Source organism: Pleurodeles waltl, chromosome 7 (assembly GCF_031143425.1).
Source record: "Pleurodeles waltl isolate 20211129_DDA chromosome 7, aPleWal1.hap1.20221129, whole genome shotgun sequence".
Classification (NCBI taxonomy): domain Eukaryota; kingdom Metazoa; phylum Chordata; class Amphibia; order Caudata; family Salamandridae; genus Pleurodeles; species Pleurodeles waltl.
This window is the reverse complement of record NC_090446.1, coordinates 774,578,948-774,602,766: the sequence shown is the minus strand read 5'-3', so window position 1 is coordinate 774,602,766 and position 23,819 is coordinate 774,578,948. Positions and strand designations below refer to the sequence as shown.

The window sequence follows — 23,819 nt, the reverse complement described above, 5'->3', positions numbered from 1 at the left end:
ATGAATTCGTCCTGGGGTGGAAGGGGATGGGTCAGTATCCCAGGAAGGCTTCAAGAGCTTCCAAACATATGAGCTCCTGAGATCTAAATATGAGTGACCAAGACATTGATCTTTAAGATAATTGCTCATCATGTACTTGGGCTGAATGTTGTAGAAAACTAATGTAATGTGTTGGTTTTCACTATTACCTCATAACTGGATGTTGAATTACTATAATCCCTATACAAGTAACACATACAAGATACATATGTATACAATTAAACAACGTAGGCCGTCCCACTCTTAGTCCACTGGTGCTCCTTGAATACAATGTGTTAAGCTATTTTTTATTTGTTTATTTTGCGTATTTGCCAGTTCAGGATTTCACGCTGCTCTCGGCTGGCTCAAAGGGACATACTGCTGTAGTCAGCACTACTGTTCCTGCATAGCCCAGTTGACTTGCACTTTAATGGGATGAGGCCAACCTTATATCCTGTGGGGTGTTTGCGTTACTAATATAGGAATGTTGGTGACCTGACTAAGTCACAACCAGTAGCTCTCTCTCACACTCGTAAATTTACTCTTACTAATAAACAAAAGTCCTTCATGCAGACTTCTTATCATGCGGCCTTTCCTAAACTTCAGAGTGGTTCAGAAATATTTTGGTTTCAACCCGTGTCCTCACAGCAGCAGATGTCTGTGGCAGACATCCAGTCTTGTGGTGCCAATACCTTTACCTTCAAGCAAGTTATGACACCCAATGCATCTTGGGAAGGAGTCTCCAACTACGAAGAAAAAGCAAACCGAAAGATCCTCCTCTTTGTATCACGATTGAGGCAATAAGATGCACTTGAAGAGGGCAACAGGGGGAAGGGAGTGATTAAGCCCTGATATTTCCAAACCCATTCCTGTCTCCTAAAAGATGCAGGTAAGTTAAGCTTCTCTCCGCCTGATACACTGTGGATGTTCTCCCTCCAAAAAAACAAACGATAAAAGATCCTTGTCCTCTTACCTCACAATTAAGGAGTACCAGGCATAAGCAGAGAGCCAATGAGCAGCAATTTGATTCTTTCAATTCTTAAACTTCTTCTGTCCTTCAGAGGATGTTTGCAAGATATATTTGCACTACTTTGTGTCTGGCAGAATTGCTGAAGGTTTTCCAAGTGGCCACATTTGTTTATTTTAAGTTGTGTATGTGGGAACATTAGCCATGCCCCCCTGGAGCCACCACAATTCCTGTGACAGCATCAGCTGACTCCATGGAGATGCTGGCAGTTTCAGCCTGCTGTATTTCACGTCTTTCCTCCATCGGCACCAATACTGTCCTTCAGAACACCATTTGCATTTAGAATTTCAGAAACCATAAAGTTAACTCCTTAGGTTTTGCCACCTGCGGCGTCAGACGCGGCGCCACTCTAAGGCCAGTAAATCTAGTACCCAGTGTTTCCTCCTGCATCTGTGGCTGAGGCATTATTACACAGTGTCAGAAAAGCCAGCTGCCTCTGTTGAGCCAGGATACATCAAATCAAGAAATCACCTTTTCAGTAGTTTCATCTAGATTGTTGTACCTGTTTGATTTTTATTTTGGTGTTCTCTGGTTTTCCTTGAGCCCTTTCCCTTTCACACTGAAAATTATGTAATCAGTTTCCTTTCTGTAGCTCTTAGATATGTTTTTTCTTTGATGTATAGAAAGCTTGCTAAATTGATAACTCACAGGAGGTAAAACCACCTGTGCCCAAATTACCTCTTTGGAAGTACACGCATTTTTTTGCATCCACAGTTCATAAAACTACAGAGACACTGGAGGTGCTGCTTCATTCCAGAAACACTGAATCCAACTGTTAATGAGCTTCGCCTTTAAACTACATATATGGTGTTGTCCTCTTTCCTTACATGGGCAAACAGTTTCTTAGAAAGCAGAAGCAACCCCCATGACCCAGAATTTTAGTTGACCCATCCAACTCCAGCGATCCTCTTTGTTCAGGTCTCTTCAAGTAAAGACCAAGGCCCTCATTTCAACCTCGGCGGTCTTTTGTAAAGATCGCCGAGGTACTGCCGTGCTGAAGACCACCAGTGCAGACGGTTTTCCGCGCGGCGTATTATGACTGCTGGCAGCCCTCCGTCCTTTTTCGGACAGAGAGCCGCCAGCAGCCATACTGGCGGTCGGCAGGGAAGTGGAGGTTGCTCCCCCTCCACCGCCCGCCATCAGAACACCGCCCACCGAATCACGTCCCATGATTCGGTGTGGCGGTGTTCTGGTGACTGGGTGCTGGCGGTGGAGCAGCCCCCATGGATCCCGTCCCCTCCCAGAGGATCAACGGACAAGGTAAGTTGATCGTCCGTTAGGGGAGGGGGAGTGTTGTGTGTGTTGTGTGCGTGCATGGGAGTGTGTGTGTGTGAGTATGTAGAGGAGGTGTGTGAGTGCGTGTATGCATGCGGGGTGTGTTGTGTGTATGGGAAATGTGTGCGGGTCAGTCTGTGTGCATGTCTGTATGTGTGCGGGTATGTGTTGTAGTGTATGTGTGGGGTGTGTGTATGTGCATGTGGAGGTGGGGAGGGGGGGTCCTCCCACCTTTGGGGGGGTGGGCCGAGGACTCAGTGGGGGAGGTGGGAGGGGGAGACCCCTATCAGTGCCAGGGAAGGAATTCCCTGGCACTGATAGTGCCTACCGCCATGGATGTCGTGGTGGTTCCAAACCACCAGAAATCCATGGCGGTATGCAGGGTCCTGATACCGCCGGCCGTCTGGTGACGGCCGCTGGGCTGGAGACTGATGTCTCCAGCCCAGCGGTCGTCACCGCCCTGGCGGTCGGAGTGGAGAAGTGGCGGATCATAATTCCATTTTTTTTTTCGCCGGCCTGTTGGCGGTATTACCACCACTTCGCCCCCGTCCGCCAGGGTTGTAATGAGGGCCTTAATGTGTTCCCTTGGTGCCCGCAGACAGGAGGTTTTTAACAGTTGCCATCCTAGCATTGAAGGCATGCAAATTTACCCGACTCTAATTTTCTTCTAATTCTGTGCTGTTTGGAAGATGGCTGAACTGGCTGCTATTGTATTTTTGATGTCCATTTACACAGTTACTTAAAGAAGGGTAAGAATTTGACCAAGCAGCCCAAGCTCAAAGGCCTGGATACAGTGCTTACCGCTGCCCATTGTATGAGATCTATTGTGGTCTTGAGTAGGCATGCCTAAATGCGGTCTCCAGGTTTTCTGGAGACATCCCTCCTAGGTTTTGGTTTAGCATCATGCCTTTGAAAGAGTAGTGTTTGTTTGGAGAGAAAGCAGACACACTTTAGCAGTTTAAACAGAGCAGAACTAATGCCCCTTCTCTTCTTTTGCCACCTCCAGTGTTACAGGTTTATTAGCAATCTCACACGTCCTTTGGATATAGCCAACGGTTCAGAAGGCTGCACCAATAATGACCCCCAACTCTTTTATTGTTACAATTTTAGAGGTGCAGGCAGAGGCCAATTTAAGCAAAAGCAGCTTGCATGCTCCTCCTGGCGGTGCTCAGGCACAGAGGGTTTGCTGAAAGTAAGCCCAGCCTGTCTGAGCTGTGAGGTAAAGTGCCACAAATCCTCATTGCAAGAAAAATAAATCTCCATCTTTGTAGGGGGTATATACTTTCCAGAGTTAATCGAGTTAGATTATAGAACATAATGCCTCTCTGCATGTGCAGGATACAAGGCCTTTTTGTACCCATCCTGGCCATTTTTCGCCTGCAATCCATGAGACTAGTCAACGGGAATGTATGTGCCTGGTGAAGTAATCATGTTAGATGACTCACTATATGTAATGGTGGACCTTTGTCCGCTCCTCCCCAGCGTGGGTGTATTCCCTTTGTATCCTTCTTTCGTTGCTTGCGCCATGGGAGACCCCTCGTGCTCCCCACACAAGCCTAAAGAGATAAGATGGGCGAATGATTGGTCTTCCTGAGTCGTGTGCCTTGTTATTGCGGGCAATGGAATGGCGATTTGGCGTTTATTGGAGAAGGTGTCTGTGGGGAGGCCCAGTTCTGCACAGGGATGACCTCATGCAGATTAGGCCTCTTGGGCCCACTGGCGATGAAGGACAGACGCTCCTGGAGATGGGGGGAATCTCTGCCCTCACCATTGACCTTTCTGTAAGTCCGGCTGTGTACTTAGAAAGCCCTGCTGCCCCAGATAATGAGCCCCCTTGGCTTTGTAAAGCAAAAAGAGGAACAACCTGAGAGCTCGGGCAGGCTATACAAATGGGTTTGCTTTAATTTCTGTAGGGCTTATACCTAAAACGTTGAGAAGGAATAGCGGTGAAGGGGAGGAAGTTACCAAACTAGTGTACCGAGTACAATTCATAAGAATGTGCTTCCGGTTCCGCTGTAATTAGGTTCTATGTTGTGGACGCTTACGTCATGTGCCTTGAAAAAGGTCACGCTGCAAGGGCAGCCCCACGATAAAAGAAGTACACTCACAGTTGACAAAGTAATTAAAATGAGGTGCGGTTGCAGTGAGCCGGATGCCCCACCTTGCTCTAATAGTTTGGAATGCGGGCGGAGTCTCGGGCAGCATACATGGCTGACAGGGAGGCAGACACTCGCGGTGTCGGTGAAATGACGCGCCTTCTCCTCCGGGTTCTGAGGAGGCCCTGGCTGTAAGGTTGGTCTCGTTCGACTCGCCGGCGCTGGCAACGGGTGCATCGTGGAGAGCCGCCAGGCAGCCAGGATATACGCTGGGAGGATATCCTGGAGATATATGTGTGGCTGGGACTGAAGTGGAGATTGCCTCAGGATAATGGCAAGAAGCCAAGCTGCCCAGAGTCGATGTTCTTTGCATTTGGCTCTAACACTCACACAAATGTGTTACATGTTACCTGCGATTCAACACGTAACTTCATTGTTATACTATTGGCACATAGTAGCTTTTCTTAGAAAAATCAGTTGCCTTCAACTATATTTACTATAAACTGAGAACATATTTGTTGTTGTTGTAATTTTCATTTTGAACAGTCTTATACCAACATAAGATGCGTTCGTGGAAGCCTCTTCCGTTATCGTCCAAAGTGTTATCATTTTGAGTTTGGGGCAGTAGGTGTGCACTGCGCACATACATCCGTATTCCTCGGACTTCACTGGGTTAGTAATAACAGAACCCTGAGTAGTAGGTCTGTACCAGTGCTGTAACCCAAAATGACATGATGAGTGACCTCTGAGTCTCCCCCATATGCCACAGGTATTTATTGGCCTGGGGTTGATTGGGGGCCCACTAAAGCAGTGCGCAACTGTGGCCTGTGCTATGCCCCCTCTGCAAGTTCTTCAGATGAAGATTCTGCGTGATGTGGACTGGCTTCTTATGCATTTTTAAAAGTGCGTGGTCAAGCCTAGGTTATGTGATATTAATAACGTTGGTGGCTCCATTAGTTCTTAACCTAACTGGCCCTCCACGTTTCCTTGCAGCCAGGACTCATCTTTTTTGCTTAGCTGGATTGCTCCAATAGTGAGCTATTATGAGTGCAGGGAAGACCAGGCCGCCTCTACTTTGCTCACTGCCCCTTATGCATAGAAGGGATCTGCGGCTGCACATGGGCGTTCGTTCTCCTCAAATATCAGCACATTTCAGACAGTGCTCCTTCATTTATTGGCCATTAATGGTGGCTCCTCCTGAGTCTTTTCACTTGTAAGCACGTTTGCTCTTGCCATTCTCTGCTTCCCTGGTCCTGCTAGCTGCAGAAATCTACAAGCTGTCTCTGCAATCAGCTCTGCTTATCGAGGTACGTGGGGTCTCTCTGTAACACACACACAAACACTAACACTCTCTCTGCAGCAATCAAATATACAAACTGCATTGCAACAGCATTCAAAAAGAAACATGTACATGTCAGTCCCAGTTGCCGAAGGCGCAGTTTGACTGCCAGGAAAGTAGTGTGCTGTTGTTGGACCTGTTTTATTTAGTCAGAAAACAGCATCACACTCTTGTCTTCAAGCCGCAGCAGCGCCGTCCTCCTGGCCACCTGGAGGATAGCATCTCTGTCCCATTAGTGCAGGGGTCTGGCAGGCATTGGGTGTGGTTGTGATCCAGGGGGTGGATGGCAAGCCGGGCCCCTGTATGCTCTCTCCAGTGTGTAGAAGGGCTGGGCATGAGGTTCAAGCTGGGAGTGAAGGAACAAAACCAGGTCCCTCTCAGGCCGGCTTCTCTGGGTCCCTCCTCATGACTCCATGGTGTGGGGATCACGGCTGGGTAAGCATTGAATGGTGCTGCCGGCGGTTCTCAATACAGTGGGCCACGCTCACCTGTCCCCCCAGACTTCCCAGGGCACACACTACAACCCCAGGTAGGATCACCACCTGGTGAGTGCGGGATATATTCGTGACGGGCATCTTCCAACAAGGTAGGCTGTAATTGACCGCACCGCCTGGCCAATCAATCCCACCCGCTGGGTGGCTGCAGGCCAGTGCATTCGCCACCCACCTCTCAGCGCTCTCGCCTCCTGACTGTGGCTGTGACTCACAGCAGTAGTTTCACTGTTTGCTGTGTGCGAGCACGATCACTTCTTCTCGGGCTGGGCCCACTCCCCCGTCTCTAGGGCGTCCCTGAGCGATGATGACACTGTCGCCATTGCTGGGGAAAAAACTAGAGTTTACAGCAGCCCGTGGCAGAGCAGTGCTAATGTGCGTCTGCCATGTTGGCCGGCTTAGTCACACACCCCTTTCAGACCCTTCTTATACCTTGCAAAATAAGTGGTGGGGCATAGGACTGGGTATTGTTGGTTCTGAGTTCCAAATTCTGGTTGCACACCCTTTAAAAGAAGACGAAGGCTCGTCCTTACTTTGTTCAGTTGGGAAATAACCATCACATTGGTGCAGTCAGCAATTTAAGCTACTGGTTGCCTCAAACAATTTTATTTTAGTATTGGCCATCTTTACTAAACCCTTTTTAATTGAACACATTTTCTTCAAACTTTTAAATATGCTAAACACAGCATGGCCAATGTGGACCATGTGTTCTTTTTTTGTCTGCAACAAGATCCCTTGTGCACTAATGTAGGAAGCTGGCCTGGTGTGTAGTGAGCACCTATGGTGTTATCACCTTATACCAGGCCCTGGTATTCCCTATTAGTGCGGTGTAGTCAGTGTCTAGGAAGCCAGGCTCTCTAGAAGTAGATGTGGATGAGGAGCCAAGTCTTTTCTAGGGGACAGCAAAGCTTATGCATACCATTTATAGTCACACAGCACTTACACACATGAAAGAACCACACAGTGTTACAAAAATAAAGGTACTTTATTATAGTAATCCAAATACTAAACTACTGTATAAACAATACTTTACTAGTAGGTGAATAAACACACTATTAAATACACCTAGTAATCGGGAATGGGCATAGAATGCAATAGGAAACAGAGACCCTAGGGGGAGACCAAACCATATACTAAAAAAATGGAATGCTAAAGTCAGACCCCCCACCCATAAAAGTGGAATCTATAGAGGGGAGCTTGAGAAGCTAGGAACCTCAAAAGGTAAGTACCAATGTGCCCCCAGCAGCCAGGAGAGAAGAGGTAAGTACCTGTTTTTGCCCAAACCCACAGAGAAACTTTGTAAAAGAATTGTGCAAGACCCAAGCAAGACTTTAAGAAACACAAGATGGATCCTGACAGAGGAGGACCTGCAAATGAAGGGGACCAAGTCCAGTTCCAGTTGGAGTGTCTGGTTGGGGCAGGAGCCACTACCCACCCTCCTGGAGATGGAGGACTAGGTTGACGGTGAAGACCAGGAGTCTGCTATGCAGCACAGAAGCAGAGGAAGTGTGTCAGAAGTGATGCAGTCGATGTCCCACGTCGGAAGAAGAGTTGCAGTCCGTCAGTGGTGTGGAAAAACCACCAGTAAGCCTTGGCAAAGGCAGGAGTTGCAGAAGAGAAGTTGGAGAGCTGCTGGAAACCAGGAAGATCCACAGGCACTAAGGAGGGGAGTCCCAAGTGATCCTCAGCAGTGAGGAGAGCCAGAAGTCGAGGATGCAGCCCCCACAGGCAACTCACAGGCAGCCAGCACAGGATTTGAAGTGAGGCCCACTCAGCACACCTGGGAAGGAGTCCTACGTCGCTGCAGCAGCAGGCAGGTGACTACACGTTGCAGAGAAGAGTGCTGGAGGCCGAGGCTACACGGAGCTATAAGATCCCTTGGAAGGAGAGCCAACAAGCCTTGGTAGCTGCAAGAGTCGCAGTGCACAGGGGTACTGTCCTGCAAGGAGAGGCAAAGACTCAGCGCCTCTCAAGTTGGACAGCTTCTAGAGGGGACCACTCACGGCCACCACCTGTGTGCAGGATCTACACAGAGTTGCAGGAGAGAGGATCCACGTGGACGGTTGTCGTTGCAATTGGTGCCTGCTTCACTCCGAGAGATTCCTTCTTGCTTCTTGGTGCAGACTGAAGGCTTGCCACCCTCAGAGGATGCACAGCTGGGGAAATGTTGCAGTTTATGGAAGGAGCCGGAGAAACAATGTTGCAGAGCGAAGTCGTCACTGGAGCTGCAGATTGTAGGTTCCTGTGAAGTCCAGTTACGGTTCCAGTGGACAGAAGTCAAAGTAAACATTGCAGAGGAGTCCTGCTGGAATCTTGCACATCGAATCTGAGGACCCACCCAAGTGGGAGACCCTAAATAGCCCTAAAAGGGGGATTGGCCACCTAGCAGGGTGACCACCTATTAGCAGGGGGCTGTGACGCCATCTCCCTGACCTGGCCACTCAGATGCTTCTAGAAGCCTTGGCCCACCTTGGATTCAAGATGGCAGAATCAAGTGGCCACCTGGAGGAGCTCTGGGCACCACCCTTAGGGTGGTGATGGACAGTGGTAACTCCCCTTTCCATTGTCCAGTTTCGCACCAGAGCACGGACCAGGGGTCCCTTGACTGGTGCAAACTGGTTTACTCACGGAGGGCACCAAATGTGCTCTTCAAAGCATACCTGTGGTTTGGGGAGGCTACCGCTCCCAAGTCATGTAACACCTATTTCAAAAGGGAGAGGGTGTTGCCTCCCTCTCCCAAAGGAAATCCTTTGTTCTGCCTTCCAGGGCTCGAGCTGTTCAAGCAGCAGGAGGGCAGAAGCCTCTCTGTAGGATGGTAGCAGTGCGGGTTGCCTGGGAAAACCCTGCAAACTGGTAGGAGCAAGGCTGGGGGCCCTCTAAGGAGCCCCTGGAGTGCATGGGATTATACAACCAGTGCTAGCAACATAACTGGGGTATGATTCTGACATGTTTGATACCAAACATGCCTAGGTTTGGAGTTGCCATTATGTAGCTGGACATAGGTGGTGACCTATGTCCAGTAGACGGGTAAAATGGCTTCCCAGCACTCACGAAGTCCAGGAAAATGGAGCTGGAGTTCGCAGGGGGCACCCCTGCTCATGCACAGGTACTTGCACCCTGCCTTCTGGGCTATGAGGGCCTGCCATAGGGTGACTTATAGTGACCTGGTGCAGTGACCTGTAGCGAAAGGGTGCATGCACCTTTTCATGCAGGCTGCAATGGCAGGCCTCCAGTAACCTTTTTCATGGGCTCTTTTGGGTGGCATAATACATGCTGCAGCCCATGGGGAACCTCTGGTGCCCCAATGCCCTGGGTACCTAGGTACCATATACTAGGGGCTTACATAGGGGCATCAATAGTCCACTTGTGGGGTGCAGAAAGTCAGGGACAACCACATTTAGAGGTATAGAGCACACTCACTGGGGTCCTGGTTAGCAGGATCCCAGTGAACACAGTCAAAACACTGATAGCATGCAAAAAGTGGAGGTAATAATGCCAAAAAGAGAGTATTTTCCTTCAACTACTACAGCATTTTGTTTCAGGGAGTTTAAGGCCTGCACACTGGCCAGCTCATTAGCCCTGTAACGGATGCATCCTCCTCAGCTAACTCCTCCTGCTCCCAGGGGTGAGGGCCATTCTTGCCTCTGTAGCAGGGTAACTATGCTCTCCTCTGCTGTGTTTTACAACAAGCCTACCATTCTACACTTCCTTAAGGAATCCGGCTGGCACAGTCCTAGGTGCCTGGACAGAGGCTAAAGAGTTTCTGCACCAGAGCAGGAACAGGGATACTATGGAAGAGAACAAGAAATGGGCATTGTAGGGGATTAGCAGCAAGCTACTCTAGGATCTTGATCGTGCACGTACGGCCGTGCACATCCCCAGCTATTTCCTCGCATTGCTTCCAGGCAGTGATTTTTCTTTAATTGAAATGCACTGAAATGCAAGAATTGTAAGTGTTGGGGGCCAATTAAGCGAACTAATGCAATTCTGTAACAAGTCTCTAAATTGTGCTTCCAAGTCCTTTTGCCAGGTATTATATATCAGATCTTAAATACACTGCTCTTCTCCCTCACGGTTTCGATGGTTACAGATTTTTAAAACTGAAAGCTCATCCTTCTTCCGGCTTTTAATCTACTGAAAAACCAGTCACCCCTTTTTTATTCCAAAATAATTGTCCACATCCATCAAGCTACTGTCTCAAGACTCCCTCTTATAAAAAAAAAATCAACACAAAAACAAAGCCTGTAAAGTAAAATGTAAACTCCCTCAGAAGTCAGACAGTATGAAGCTCCATACATTCCTTTTAAAGGTGAGGGACTGGGTGGCGGAACACTGTAGAATTTTAGGTACTATAAATCCATCCTTAGACTTGCAACTACCGGTATTTTTTCTGACCCCCACCCACACCTCATGCCTGTCAGCCACCTGCAGCTCACCACAGTGGGTCTCTAACCTTGACTTTTCCCTTGTCCGCCGATTGGCACCCTCAGCTCATGGGACCTATGTGCTTCCCTGGAGAATAGAGTACGAGCAGAAAAAATAAAAATATGTGGCCTGTCTCTGTGTCTTCTACAAAGGCAGGGTTAGCTGCACTGTCTCTGTGTGAACTTCATACCTGAGAAATTCTACGAGGCAAGTGTCAAATGAAATAGAGCGAAACAGCCTTCACCCTTCCCAGGTGTTTGCCCATGAATGACACTGTGGAGGTCATGTTAAATGAGGGGGTGCTGCCCACAATGTGGGTCTAAACCTTAGTGGAAAATGTCTGTTTCCCTCTCTTATATGCACATATTTAAGCACAGAGAGATTTTAACTGCACTAATTTAAAAACCTGCCTACTTTTTGCAATTCCTAAAATCAAGAAAAGCTACACTTTTCCCCCAAATTTGTGTTCCCCTTGAGCACGTCTCCTCACTCACCTCAGGACTAAACCTACACCATAGCAACATCTAAAGCTGCACCTCTACAGTCTACATCTAAATCAACAGCCCTAAATGTTTCCATCTACTGCCTGCAATTGTCTGTTTTCCTTTAGTTTCTTCTGCTGGTGTTCACTGATTCTCTCCTGTCACCCCATGTACTTCCTTCTGACTTTACTGGTTCTGTCTCTCCCTTTGTCTATAATCTGATTGTGTTCGCTGTCCTCTAGTGTGCTGCTATACATATATATATGTTCGATGGCATGTGTAGCTGCAGATACACATGCTGTGCATTATCTTGCCATCTAGTGTTGGGCTCGGAGTGTTACAAGTTGTTTTTCTTCGAAGAAGTCTTTTCGAGTCACAAGATCGAGTGACTCCTCCTCTTCGGTTGCATTGCGCATGGGCATCGACTCCATTGTTAGATTGTTTTCTTTCTGCCGTCGGGTTCAGACGTGTTTCCTCTCGCTCCGAGATTTCAATTCGGAAAACTCTGTAAAATTCTCTTTTCGTCGGTATTGTCTCGATTGGGTTTATATCTTCCATCGACACAGCAGTACCGTCGGGAAAACAACTTTGTTCGCCCTTTGGGGCGCGCACGCCCAACTCGGGCCTATTCAAGCCAACCGCGTGGAAGCCTCATGGATCGGACTCCATTCCGATTCTGTCCTTGGTGCCACGCGAAATACCCGCACACAGACCATTATCTGGTTTGCAACCTTTGCCTTTCCCCGGATCATCGGGAAGAAAACTGTGAGGCCTGTTGATCCTTCCGATCGTAAAAGACTCTTCGAGACAGGAGGGCACAAAGACTAGAAATGGAGTCGAGAAGCAGTGAACATCTCGACGTAGAGGAAGAAGAATGGATGCAAACAGCAGTCTCGGTTCAAGATTCCGAATCCGAACAGGAATGAGAAGAAGACAGACCGGTCACAGCAGGACAACATGTGAGTACGCCAGCCCCTGTACCCTCACCAAAGAAAAAACACAAGGCCTTAGGTACGCCACTGCCGGAAGGCCATGGCTCGGCCCGAAAAAAGACTGACGTGACCAACTTACCAGTTCAGGACCGAAAAAAAGGCCACTCCTCCAAAAACATCTGAGGCAACAAAAAGCTCCGTGTCCAACTCCAGTAAACACCATTTTTTGGAGTCGAAGCCAAAACCTTTGTCCACATCATCTTTTTTGATCCCGAAAAAGCATGCTTCGTAGCCGAAAAGGTCAACTTATACAGAGGAACATGGACTTTCAAAAAGACTTAAAGCCACAAAACCTCTGAAGAGGAGTTAGAAGTACAACCAATACTTGAAGTTATGGATGAAAGGCAGTCTAGGATCCACATCCATAAGGAAACAGGGAGAATTCTAACAGCACCTCCTTTGAAAACAAAAAGGAAGCTAGCCTTTCAGGAGGAATTGGACACTTTGCAGCCTCCAGCAAAAGTGCCAAAGCAGAAGGAGAAACCACCACCTCCTCAATCTCCTCCTCCTCACTCTCCACACCTACCTACCGCTCCTCCTACTAGTCCTACACCAGTGCAGTCACCCACTCATTCTTATGACTCACAACAAGACAATGTGGAACCATGGGACCTTTATGATCCAGATCCCATTCCTAGTAATGATCCAGACAGCTATCCCTCTAAACCAAATGCAATTATTAACATGGAAGGTTGCCTTCCTAGTCGCAATTACATTGTTGCGAAGAGTCAGTGAAATTCAAGCCTTCACCATTGAAGAACCTTTCATACAAGTACACAAACATAAAGTTGTACTAAGAACAAACCCCAATTTCTTCCAAAAGTAATATCAGCTTTTCTTATGAATCAAACAGTGGAACTACCAGTCTCTTCTTCCCACAACCAGATTCTGTGGCAGAAAGAGCTCTACATACATTAGACATTAAAAGAGCACTAATGTACTATATAGATAGAACAAAACCGTTCAGGAAAACTAAACAACTGTTTGTAGCTTTTCAGAAACCTCATACAGGTAACCCCAAACAAGGATTAGCAAGATGGATTGTAAGATGCATCCAAACATGCTACGTTAAAGCCAAAAGACAACCCTTAGTTACTCCTAAAGCACATTCTACAAGGAAAAAAGGTACGACAATGGCTTTTTTTAGGAAATATACCAATGGCTGAAATATGAAAAGCAGCCACTTGGTCAACACCACATACATTCACTAAACACTACTGTGTAGATGTTTTAGCAACACAGCAAGCCACAGTAGGTCAAGCTCAGAACATTATTTCAAACAACTTCTACTCCTACAGGCTAACCACCGCTTTTATGGCAGGACAAACTGCTTTGTAGTCTATGCACAGCATGTGTATCTGCAGCTACACATGCCATAGAATGGAAAATGTCACTTACCCAGTGTACATCTGTTCGTGGCATGTTCCGCTGCAGATTCACACCCTCCCACCTCACCGGCAGCCTGTAGTTGTTTAAGTTAAAAACATTTGTACATATGTATATATATATTTAATATTGCATTAGCATGGACATCTCTTTTCTTTATTCTCTATCACTCCTACCTTACTCTCTGCGGGAAAACAATCTAACATGGAGTCGATGCCTATGTGCAATGGAACCGAAGAGGAGGAGTCACTCGATCCTGTGATTCGAAAACACTTCTTCGAAGAAAATCAAATTGTAACACTGAGCCCAACACTAGATGGCAGCGAATCTGCAGCGGAACATGCCACGAACAGATGTACACTGGGTAAGTGACATTTTCCATATATATATATAGATAGATAGATATATAGATAGATATACTTCCCTCCAACGTGCTCTGTCTGTTTCCTCTAATGTTTACTTTGTCTCTCCTATCCTGTAGGTTAGTCTAATTTACATTTTATGCTTCTTCCTTGAGCCTGTTCACGTTTACTGTTTATTCACCTCTCCCCTCTGTTAGGCCAACTCCACAACCCCCATCCAATTCCTTCCTCTGTTCCTTGCAGCCCTCTTTCTTGATTTTTCACTCCTGGATCTTAGTTTACCCAACTCTTACCGCTTCTTCATTGAGCGAGATCATGTTTTATTTGTATATGCCTCACGCCTTCTTTTAGACCAGTCTGCAGCCCTCTGGTTCCTCTTTTTGTTCACTGCACCCTCTTCATCTCGACTCTCCCCACCTTGGAAGTTAGTAGAACATATCACTGGTGCTTCGTCCTTGTGTCTGTTTTATAGTATGCAATTCGCCCCTCCTGCTGGGGTACCAGCCTCCCAAACCCCTCTGTCCCTTATCCTTGTTACTTGCACCCCTTTTCGGACACATGTGGTTCTTGTTACTGTGACCTCTGTTATGTTATGCAGATTTGTAGAGTGCCACCTGGGAGGGTATCCTTGGACTGAGCATGTGTGAGACTACTCATACCTAGTGCAACTTCTTGAATAGCCAGGTCTTCAGTTTCTTGTGGAATTCAAGAAGTGAGGAGGGGGTTCTTATGTGTAGCAGCAGGTCATTCCATGCTTTAGTGCTTTAGGAGCTTTGTAGGAGAAGGCTTGACTGCCTGGTCTGGTTTTCCATATTGTAGAATGTGTGCAAGTAGGCGTTTGGGTGAAGGGAGGTGTCTAGAAGGTTTGTGATTGCAAATGCCATTGTTGAGGTATGCTGGTCAGTGTTATGTAAAGCCTTGAATGCGTGAGTTAGGAGTTGGGACCGCTCCCAACCTCGCTTTTGCTTCTTCTACACTTGACCTTTTGCATGTTTTCTGCTTGTTCAGCCAGTTCCTAAATCCCTCTGGCAGGACCCTCACCACCCCACCATTTTCCCTCCACTGAATCCTTTTCACTTCACATTTCGTTTTGCTCATAATACACTTTTCTAAAATTGCTCCGTATTCATGATAGGACCATATTGTCATTCTTGTTGCATTGCAAAGCATCATTATGTTTCACAGTGCTTGGACGCTATATTGAACAGTTAACCTAAAATAAACTCTGATCACTTCCCTTAAGAAAACTCTTCTCAAGCAGATTAACTTTTAAAAATAATTCTAGATGAATAATTGAGCCTTATCTTACCTTTACCATTTCTGATAATGTTCCTTTCCTTACAGTTGTTGTACTCACTTGTTGGTCAAGCAGTCGTCTGTCCACACTTTTAAGCTTGTGCTGTAAAAACATCATTACAAAATGAATCCACCTTTTAAGAATTTAGTGGTTAATCACCATCCACAAATGTGTGTGGAGAACTCTGGGCATTGAGGTTATTTCCAATTTAAGCCCAGCCTTAAGGGCATAGACTGTAACAGACTTTTCTGAGGGAATAGTGAATTTTTAAGGAGCCACCATATTGAGATGAAAACTCCATTTGTACTGAATTTGGAAGAAAAAGAATGTATCCTAACCGTTCCAGCCAAAGCCCTCTTTTTGGGGAGGGGCCAGACTGATTTAAATATCTTGGATCTTCTGTTGCAATCGCAGCTCAGATAAAATAGTGATTTGTTACTCGAAGTCTGTATCACCAGTAGTCTGATGGTGTAGGGTCTAGCTTTTTGAATTGGGATATTCATTGCAAAGGGACTGTAATAGAGTTTTGGGCTTGTTCCTTCAAAAATCTGCTGTGCGTGTTTTTTGTTAGAGACTTTTAGCCGTAGGTCCTCACCTCTTGGATATTCTCCAGGCATCGGCGTGGATCCGGAATCTTTTCAGCAGTACTTATGACTTCATTGCATGGGAGTGGACCCTTTATAGGCCCTGCGCGAAACAACATCACTGCAGAACTGTGCAGCACCATCTACCGATGCTCAGAGGTACTGCTGAAAAGTTTCTGGATCCAGTCAGACACCTGGTGAATATTCAAAAGGTTGAGGAATCTGTGGGTAGAGAGAGCCTCTACCAGAAAATGCATTACCAGAGATAAGTAACTTGTTCAGTTGCACCCTTCAAAATGGATGGGCTACTCTCTGCTCTTCCTCGTTGGTCGACTCAACCTGTCCACTACTAATATATCTGTGAAATCGCATGCAGAAGGCAACAATGAACTTCTGTGGCACTCTGTATGCTGTTTGTTCATTGGCAGTGCCTAATTTGAACCGGTGGGTTACACTGGTACTCCTTTTTGGAGACTGGAATTTATTTTTGTGCACCAGGCATTTACTGAGAGCAAGGGAGGGACAAACAAAACAAAGACAGAGGAAGAGAAAGACGGAAAAAATGTCACAAAGGAAGCAGGAACCTGCAGTATTGAGATAAAGGGGCAGGGAATACTACAGTAGCCTTGGCAATGGGCTCACCAACATGTAATTGCACCGGCAACGGACCTTTGACCAGAGCTTTCGGCACCAGCACTCATCCTTTTACAAATTAAGCACTGTTTACATCTCACAAGATCACGTATTTGCAGTTTTTGCTCTATTTTGCATACTTTTCATCTGAAGCTTACATCCAGTATTAGAACTTATAGCCTATTGTGGGTGTCATATTTTACACAGCCTTTTCTGTTTTCTGTTGCTGATAAACACTAGCTAAACACTGAACTCTGGTGGTATTTTCACTAGATTGATTTTCCGCCAGATTTCCGTTGGGCTGGGTTATGGCATGCATGCAGTGTTTCTATGGTCAACGAGCAGTGTAGTTGTTTAAAACTCCATTGTACTTAGCTTTTCTCAGCTGCTCCCCACATCTTAGTTTCATTGTCCTCCTTGTTTTGCTTTTTCTTTACCTCCTTCTTTTAATCTTCTGTCCATCATTGACATCTCAGTTCGTTTAGCCCCGCCTTTCTCCCCATTTGTCTAATCCTATGCATTCCTACCAAAGACTCTTTTTTTCTCCCTTGTAGACTTGATTCATGCGCTAATCCATTTCGGTTTGAACCTGTTGCTTTCATCAATCTGTTCTCTGCTCATGATATGCTTATTTGATGGTCTTTGCAAGGGATGCTTTAGTTCTCTGTATTGTTCCTCTGTTTCAGCACTCTGTCAGCTTTCGGATGGGGTAGTACTTTATACAACTATTAAATACATTACAAATAAATAATTCCCATGGGATACTTTTGTACATTTCCACTTTGGTTGGGGCAGAGACAAACTTAATTTAAACCACGTGATCATGCTTTTCTATCAAAACTCTAGGTTTGGTCGGGTCCAAAGATAGCAGCGGTAGTGCCAGCTTCATATAGGCAAAACAATTTGTGAATATAAAATATATCCATACACATTTCTAGAGGAGCTCTGAGTCAGCCGTCTTCCTCTATTGGTATGTTCATCTATCATTCTCATTTTGATTACACCCTGCACAACATACATTATAGGACAGTGGGTCAGTCCACTACATCCTTTGGCTCTCTAGATCTGTAAAGGACTGCATTTTACCTATTTACATGTGCACATCTTTCTAAAAAAGAAGTGCACTTCAGTGCCAGGGCTGGTGGACCAATACTTACATGCAAGTGTTTTTCCCCTCCAATACTTATCCTTTTTTTTAAAGAAAAAATCTAGTTGTGGTTGTGTTTTTAAAGTATGTCTTCAGGTAACAGTAATTCAAAGCGATTTGTGTATCTTATTTGTGCAAGTAATAATTGTAGGATCCTGTGGTGTGTGTTAAAACTTACAAGCATTTGCAATACAATGGGTCCCACGTTTGCTTGAGTTAGAGCTATTAGCGTTGTAAATTCGGAACTGGGCTTTTCTTGCCACATAAAATGAAAGTGAAACAGTTGACAGAAGCGAGTAAATTCAAAGCGTCATGGCCACCATGAGCGTGATAGCTATTGGCTCCCTGCGTGAATGCCTAGAAAGGATCGCAGCTGGGCTGAAATGCAAACCAAAAATGGAGGAGGGGGCCATTACATGCTGTAACAGGAGGAAGCATGATATAGTGTGATGGCCAACAAAAATGTTCACTTACTGAAATCGCCTGGGAGAGAACTCTGCACACAAAGGAGGGACAGTTCACAAAATGCACCAATAAAAAACGAATAATTTAAAACAAGCACACCAAAAATGAATTGCAAGAGTGGGTGTGGTTAAAAGCCCACAGAGAGATTACAACAGGCCAGAGCGCTTGCACGCTTGACCCTAAAAAGTGTTTTGACTCATGTTCTAAGTACACATGCCTGTGAGGAAACACACATAACTGTTCTGTTATAATTATATGCTCTGGCTATATATTTTTTTAGTTTAATTTTTTGCAAGCATATAGCTGGTCTGTTGAGGTGGCAACCTATTTTCTTTTTTTTTCTTCTTTTTTTTGTGCGCTATTCCCGCAAACAAAAGTGGAAAAAAAGTACTAGCTTGCTAAGGCCAGACCTATTGTGCTTGTTTTGTTTGATTGCTTCTACTGTTTTTTCTAATGATAAAGGTTTTTAAAATCCCAACAGCTGCCCAGGCAAAAAGTGGCTGTGACCAAGTTTCTAAACAATTACCATTGTTGGCCCTCAACTTTTACTACCGTGCACGATTAAAGTGACTCCGTGGAATAGTCCTTAAGGCAATTTTTTACAGAATTGGCTGAGGGAGAGACGTGCTACAGCATTGTTGGTGCTCAGCACAACTCAGGTTTATTTACGTTTTTAGGTTGATCGCTTAAGCAATTTTCAACCTGTTGTACGTATTCTATGGGCTTTTAACCACGCCCATCACTTTCACTCATTCATGGGCTTGCCTTTAAAAAATCCCGTGATGTAATGGAAAAATGATTTACATTTGTCCCACCTTTGGGCGGTTTTATTGCCACCTTGCACACTGACCCTGTTACATGGATTATTGTACGATTGCCAATATAGTTCACCGTGGGCGAACTATTTTTTTCTTTTGTCTCTTCCCTTGTTCCATGGCAGCATTGTAAATTGCTCACAGCGCAGAACAGCAGCACGCACTCTATCGGCGGTATTGAAGTGCTGGTCACATTGTTCATTCTGTTACCTAATCAGTCTTTTCTTTTGGCTTCATAACTTTCACAAAAACACATGTAATTGATAAATGCTTTACGTAAAAAACACAGAAATCCTCAAAGTGGCTCTCCTGACACAGCAGGAGAGCCGATACTACAATATGCACTGCACTTGGGAAACTCGCCCCATAATGCTTTGCAAGCATTATTTTACAAAACATTTTTGTGGATAACTCAGCCTGTGGTGGTCCTAAGACAATGGTGCCATCACCAAAACATTCAACACAATGCACTCTTTCTTTCTAGCTCATCTCTGGATCCCCACACTGTTAGTGGGGACCCCAAAGTAATAATGCCTCCCACATTCAGTGTCTTTTTAAGCTCTCTCATGGCTAGAACTTTTGTTTTACAGCTGAGAGTAGTTAATTGTTTAAGGGCCTATCAGCCTTGAAAATGTGTAATGCACTACGCTCCATAGCGGCTAACTATATGCTTGCACTGCATTATTTTCTGCCATTCTGTTTTCATGTTGTTATGCCCTCTAGAGGCTAACTATATGGTTACATAATCATGTTTCTTATAAATGTTATTTTTATTGTGGTGTCTTCTAGGGGCTGTTCTGAGCATTACAGTCAACATACTACAATATTTGCAGCATTCGGAGACTCACCCCATAATGCTTTGCAAGCATTCTTTTACAAAAAGTGTTTGCCCATAACTCAGCTTGTGGCGGTCCTAGGACAATGGAACCACCTTCAAAATGTTCATGACAACGTGCTTTTTCTGACTACATCATCTCTGGATCCCCATACTAGGTTATTGGAAACCTCAAAATAATAACCCCTCCCACCATTCAGTGTATTTGTAAGCTCTCTTATGGCTGGAACTTTTGTTTTGCACCTGAGAGTAGTTTGTGTTTTAAAGGCCTTGTTTGAAAAAATATTCTAGTAGGCCTACTAGTCGTTTAGTTATGTGGAGGGCCACTGGAATTATGTGGCAGAAAGGACCAAAGTATGCAGCAGGGTCAGTCCGGTTATAAATTTACAATGCAAGTAGCTTTAACTCAAGTAAGTGGGAGACCTATTGCATTGCAGATGCTTGTTTGGAATCGGTCGCGCTGCTCAGGTCTTCTTTGACTGTATGCAATCTGCTCCTACGTCGAATATTTGAAGGGAGGATCAAAGACTGTGCTGTGAAGCAGGACAGATTGAACAGGCGGGCAGCCTTACTGCTGGGCCTTGATCCAGTTGGACAATAAGCACGTGTCCAGTCACGGATAATTTAATGTTTGTGTGTGGGAGTTATGGGTTTATTTCTTACAACCAAGCAAGTCCTCCAAGGAAAAAAATGCACCCTTTCAGTTTTTGTTTAATTTGCTTCCTTGTGTCATTGTGGGTTATTTCAATTACAGAGAAAAGAGTTGTTATTAAAATAATCCACGTGGTTCGTGCAATGTACCCCACGACTGTTTGATTTAAATTTGGTCTTGCTTATAGGCAGGCTAATCAGAATACTTTATTTTCTAGAAATCGAAAAGGTTAGCAAAAGTGGTACAGCGATGTAAAGGTATGGAGATTCAGGAACTCGCAAAAGCTACATGTGTTGAAGGTAAGCTTTTCTGCATTTTATTTTTAATGTATAGATCTTGATAAGATAGTGAAAAAATTCCAGGTACATTGCTATACATAACTTCTTAAAGTAGAACAAATAGCCCTTCACTAGCCTATTTAATGCTTCCCAGCTCACGTTTATTTTATTAGTTGAATAGTGTTATAAAATATGCATGCTAATGTTGATATTTAAAGTCAAAACGATTTGCGATTATGTATTGCCTTATTAACAATGTTAATTGTAAATGCGAAATAAATACACATCCTTGTAAAGCTCTTAGGGGGGATAGTTGTCCCAGCGAGTAAATGTGTGATGTTCATGCAATCTATCAGCAGGGCAGGGTAATTTGATTATCTTTGTTACATCATGTAAATATTTTCATAGCACCTGAAATGGAGGTTGACCGGGCGCTTGTTTTGTGACATGATGAACATTTAATTAAATCGTTCACATCTGAATCGCTGATAAGCGGGTTTCCCCCCCCCCATAGTAAACACGAATAACTTACAGCTAAGTTGCATCTCATCATTCCCAAACGGATGAGTACAGCTTCAAAGGAAGATCTACCTTTGACTTTGTGGGGTTGGGAGTTAACATGGTGTGCCAACCAAAGTTTTATAGCGTAGTTCTCAAGACTTGTAATTGTCACCCAAAATATGTTTAAAATACATAGTGTGAGTTTTTATAAACTACCAAATCCCGGATGAGTTATGCACTTGTATTTTTTGCATCCATTGCCTCTCTCTGATGATAAAATATGTTCATCTTTCACCTGATTCTGCCTTCTTGCATTGGGGAGAGCTTTTTTTTTTTTACATGATTTTTATTAGCATTTTAACATCTTGACAGAGGTCTTACAACAGGGAGTCTCCTCGTCTGAACCCCTACTCCAGTTCACTGACATTCTTTTGGTACCTGGTCCAAACCCAACAGGGTTCCTGTGAATAGGCCCCCAAACTTTCTCACCCAACACCGTATCCCGGAGACCCTGGTGATGCAAGCCTTGACATTCCAAGACGCGTTCCCTACCGCCACCACGGATAGGGAGTTCAAGAAGCCTTGGAGGCTGCAGCTGTTGGGGATGGTGGACTGTCTGACCCAAGAGGGCTGTGGGTACCACGTCCCAAGAGGGCTGTGGGTACCACGTCCCAAGAGGGCTGTGGGTACCACGTCCTCGGCCTTGCAGAGGCTGCAGAGCATGTGTGGCATGGTGGCTGGGAGGGAATTGCAACAGCTGGAAGCCCCTTCCATAGCCACGAAAGGAGCAAAAGACAAATTGATGATGATGCAGCCCGAAGAGAGGCCCAGGGATCTTGCCGTAGAACGAGAGTCCTTGAAGCACTCAACCAGGCATGTGCCACCGTCGATGTGAACTTTGCTGCATCTCTCCCATCTGCAACAGCATGAGAGAGCATAGCCCTGGCCTCCTCAGGGGCCTGTGGCAGCACTCGTGCAGCTGTGTCATACAAAGTGTGGGAGGAGCGTCTCAAAATGCATGCAGTGTTCACAGACGTCAATGCAAGGCTGGTGGGAGAAAACAACGTACCCAAAAAGTATGTCTTCAGAGGTAAGAAATTTACAGCTAGAAGTCCCTATCAGATGAACAAGTTACTAACCTTCAGTAACAACTTATCTGGTAGAGACAATATAAAGCTGCAGATTCCTTATCGACCCACCCATCCTCCCCACTCTGTGGCCATAGTTGTCCACATGAGGGGTCAATGGACTTAATGGCGCTTCTGACGTGAAAAGTTGTGAAAAGAAACTGACGTTGACACGCCTTGGTGGCGTCTATATAGGTACTGCACCACTTCAAGCACAGACGACGCCCATGAAGCTGATCAACGTCACCTACCGGCGCACAAAAAACTTCTGGATCCTGTCTAACACCTGGGAAATTCAAAGGTATGGGATCTGTAGCTAGATATAGTCTCTACCAGATAAGGCGTTACCGAGTGTAAGTAACTTGTTCTCCTTGGTTAATTTTGGAAGTTACGTCTCCTGGGGTGGCACTTGAGTTGTTACTAGGTGATACTATGGACTTTTAACTATATTTCTTGCCAGAAGGGAGCTACACATCTCATGTCAGCATTCTCTTTTTCACAGACTTTTCCCTGTCAAATCTCTTCCTTCTTCCCCACTCAGCATGATGTTAACACTCAGCTCACTCCTATCTCACTCCTATCTCGCCCTACTCCATTTAACCCTCTGCTTCTGTATATATCTCCTTCTGCTTTCCCTCCTATTCCAGCTTTTATAAACACCCCTGAGCTTTGCATTCAGTTGAAACCCCCATCCTTCCAACAATTGATATCCCATTTCAGAGCACCTCAGGTCCATATGCAGATAATCACATCAACCATAATAACCCTACCAACCCATTTGTTTAATCCTCCTTTCCATTGTTTCCCTTTCTTAGCAATAATTCCTCTAGTAGGTTGATGCACACCCTACACAGTTATATGCTTCTCCCTGAAGTCCTGCACACCCCTGTTGCTTTCCCTTCTGTGTCTCCTATCTGTCTTCTGCACTTTTCTCCTGTAGGCTTCAAGACTTTCAGTCTTTAAGACCCTATCTCACCTCCCTAACCCTTCTATTATCAACGTTATTCTGCCCATTTCTACCTCTTGGCCTCTAATACCGTTTTAGTATCTTAACACTCCACACATAAACTCATCTACCTCTCCTTCCTTCCCTACCTTTAACTGTACAATACCTTTTCTCTCCTTTCTACCCTTCCCTCTCCTGCATTCCCCTTAGGTGCCACGCTCCAGTGCATTTCCTTTTCTCCCTAATCCTAGCTCTGACTTCCAAGCCATGTCATGCCCTCTTAACAACCTTGTGCTTTTTAATTATTTCACTTCCCTTCCACACTAGTCTCTCCTTTCGCACATAGCCCTAGTGTACTGTATAACGTTCTCCACCTTGCAGACTCCACCACCTCTCATGATCTCATGAACTCTCAGAATAATGCCTTCTTTCCACTTATTTATTTGAGCTTTTCTTTTGCGTGGACCCTATCCTGATGGACTTTCAGGATAGGGTCCGCGTAAAAGACCCTAACAAGGTCTTAGGGACTAAGAAGGAAAATATAAAGCAGGGTCTCCAACCTTTTCTCTAGCAAGAGCTACTTATTTTCAATGAAAATCATTCCAAGATGCTATTATTATTAGTGTTGTAATAGTGAGCACGTGAG

The 23,819-nt window shown here is 45.3% G+C and overlaps 1 protein-coding gene across 1 annotated transcript in view; it reads left to right on the top strand.

The window, feature by feature from the left end:
* PHYKPL (5-phosphohydroxy-L-lysine phospho-lyase) overlaps window positions 1-23,819 on the top strand; it is a 273,652-nt gene that overhangs the window by 209,448 nt on the left and 40,385 nt on the right. Inside the window, exon 12 of the mRNA XM_069199277.1 lies at window positions 20,539-20,620. Coding sequence (XP_069055378.1) covers window positions 20,539-20,576 — 38 coding nt within the window. The 3' untranslated portion in view covers window positions 20,577-20,620. The remainder of the gene's footprint in view (window positions 1-20,538; window positions 20,621-23,819) is intronic.